The sequence below is a fragment of the Brachyhypopomus gauderio genome, chromosome 13 (assembly GCF_052324685.1).
Source record: "Brachyhypopomus gauderio isolate BG-103 chromosome 13, BGAUD_0.2, whole genome shotgun sequence".
Lineage (NCBI taxonomy): Eukaryota > Metazoa > Chordata > Actinopteri > Gymnotiformes > Hypopomidae > Brachyhypopomus > Brachyhypopomus gauderio.
Genome location: NC_135223.1, coordinates 10,340,766 through 10,343,265, shown reverse-complemented (window position 1 = coordinate 10,343,265; position 2,500 = coordinate 10,340,766). Strand labels below are relative to the sequence as shown.

At 48.3% G+C, this 2,500-nt stretch overlaps 1 protein-coding gene across 5 annotated transcripts in view; it reads right to left on the bottom strand.

Moving 5' to 3' along the window:
• The window catches only part of nbeal2 (neurobeachin-like 2), a 45,863-nt gene that overhangs the window by 18,046 nt on the left and 25,317 nt on the right, over nt 1-2,500 (bottom strand). For all 5 annotated transcript variants that reach the window (XR_013120607.1, XR_013120606.1, XM_076970778.1 and 2 more), the window contains 2 exons: nt 2,243-2,386; nt 454-777 (listed from right to left, as the gene is read on the bottom strand). Coding sequence is in view for 3 of the 5 variants with exons in the window: in XM_076970778.1 (XP_076826893.1) it covers nt 454-777; nt 2,243-2,386 (468 nt within the window). In the remaining 2 variants the exon portion in view is untranslated. The remainder of the gene's footprint in view (nt 1-453; nt 778-2,242; nt 2,387-2,500) is intronic.

The window sequence follows — 2,500 nt, the reverse complement described above, 5'->3', positions numbered from 1 at the left end:
AAATCAGCACTATTTTCTGCCTGGTTTTGGTGAGGCATGGGTGGCTTTCATCTCCACTACGTCTAAATATAGAATCCATGACTGGAGTGGATATGGGTGTGATGGATCAGAATCCTCCTCTTTACACAAACACATGTCCACCGTGTGAGTTATAACCACTGTTAAACTACTCGCACTTAACAGGAGTTCATATGCAACTTGTAAGTACTGATTAAAAAGATGCTCTGTTTACAGAGAAAATGTCCCACACATTCACGGTAAGACCAAAGAGGTTAGCACGCCGTCACTACACGTGAAGGGTAAAGACACTCGTCATCAAAAGCGGCTCTTCTGTGTGGGTTTAGCAAACGTCAGCAAACGTGTGTGTCTTTGTGTGTGCACGAGTGCGTACTTTCCGTAGTGTGTGCATGCGTACGCGCGCGCGCGCGTGTGTGTGTGTGTGTGTGTCCTCACATGGCTCTGGTAGAAGAGCTGCCACTCTGCGGTGCTGCAGTAGGCCTGCAGGTCCTGGGCGAAGGTGGGGCTGCCGTTGGTGGGGGGCAGGTTGGGCAGCAGCTGCTGCAGCTTGGTGGGGTCGGCGTGCTGGTCCAGCAGCGTTCGCACCACGGGGACCAGCGGCTGCAGGAGCAGCTCCGCGCCGTCCGACAGGGAGTCCCCGCCCCCCTCCGGCCACAGGGAGGCTCCCAGCCGCCCCAGGAGGTAACACACCTCCTCCCACGACAGACACAGCACCTTCTGCAGCAGGCTGTGCAGCTTCAGACATGCCATCACACTGACCTGTGTGCACAGAGAGCAGAGCACGGCGTGAACGTAGGAGTTCAACCAGAACCGCTGCAGTCAGGATCTACACGGACGAGCTCAGCTGCTGATGTCCTGAGTCACACTCTGAGATTGCTCATAACAGGCTGCTTTCAAACAATTCATTCTCATTTGTAAAGCAAATGTTAATTGGCATGAATGAGATAAACATGGGTATTTGGTCCCCAAAGGATAGTCAATCGATAAATCAATCAAAATGTATTTATATAGCACTTTAGGACTCCCTAAGAGCATGAGAAAGAAACCTTGAGAGGAATACAGCTACAGCAGGGGAGAATTTGTGGTGGTGAGAGCGTCCAGGGCAGTGGGTTGGTGCTTCATACATAGCTGGTTAGGCAGGAGGTGGCTGGACCAGGGCGGATAACCAGCAAAGATTTGAACATGTAGGTTTTCTCCAGAGCTGAACAGTATACCTAGTCAACGCCCTTGTTTCAGTGAGTCAGTTCACCAGTTCACTCAATCAACCTTTCCTTTGGGGGGTGGGGGGGCAGTTTTGCACCAGTTTACGCTTCCGAAGTTGTATGACATCATGAGTATGAGTACGAGCATTGAGAGTATGAACCATTTCTGGTAAAGCTCCTCATATGAATGAAGAAAACACTATATATAAACACTATATATATCAAGATATGTCTTTTAGCCTTTCACTTATACCAGATAATAGCTTTCACCATATTCTACGGGTGGCTTTTAGTGAATGAAAATGTTCTAGACACTGAAATGAAGCACTGAGCATAAAGGGATAAAGAAAGAGGAAAGATTACAATAGTGGATGTTCAGAAAGGTTCTCGGCACTAACCCAGCCTTCTGAGCAAACAGGCAATGTGGCAGATTAAGAAAGAAAATGTCTAAGTCAGTGGTTGTCTGATGACTGCTGGAAAATGCAGTCATTTTTTCCTTTTTTTTTTTTTATTAATGGAAACCAGATGAAGCATGTTACCTTAAAATACAATGACAATAATAACAAGAATGTCACTAATTTTCATTTTTCATACAGTGTATATGCACTTATGAATAAATGTGGAAGCATCTAAAAGTAGCACATGAATGAAAAGGTGGGGAAGTAAGTGTGTCATGTAGTGTCATGTTCGAAATGTGTGTGTGTGTGTGTGTGTGTGTGTGTGTGTGTGTTCTCTTGATCTCTAGCTGAAGCATGGTATCTACCTCATCTATGACTAATGTGAGCACCAGACATTAACCGTCGGTCACTTGCAGTTTTTTTGTTTCATTAATGCGTTTCTCCACTTGTCTTGCACAGACAGCGTGTTTGAACCTTCCCCCGATGATCAGACACACACCACTCCTCTTGGGCATGTCTGCAAGGCCCTGTCGGCCGCAGGTCCTGACCCACTGGTCCGCGGGTCGACACGGGCACAGCCATTGCTGTGAGACGGTACGTGAACGTGCGCAGGCGTGCACGTACCTGCGCGTTGTGCTGCTGGATGTAGCCCGTGATGATGCGCAGGCCGATCTGGGCCATCTCCTTCAGCTCGGCGCCTGCAGCCGACGTGGAGGTGGTGTGCCAAGCCTGGAGGCGGTCCAGCAGATTCACCACACCCTCGAAGATCTGGAACAAAACACACACACAGTGAACATCAACGGTTCAGACAAGGAAGCATGCGGTGCACAATAACAGGAAATGATAATACTATTCTTCCTGTGAGTATAACCGCTCTGCGAT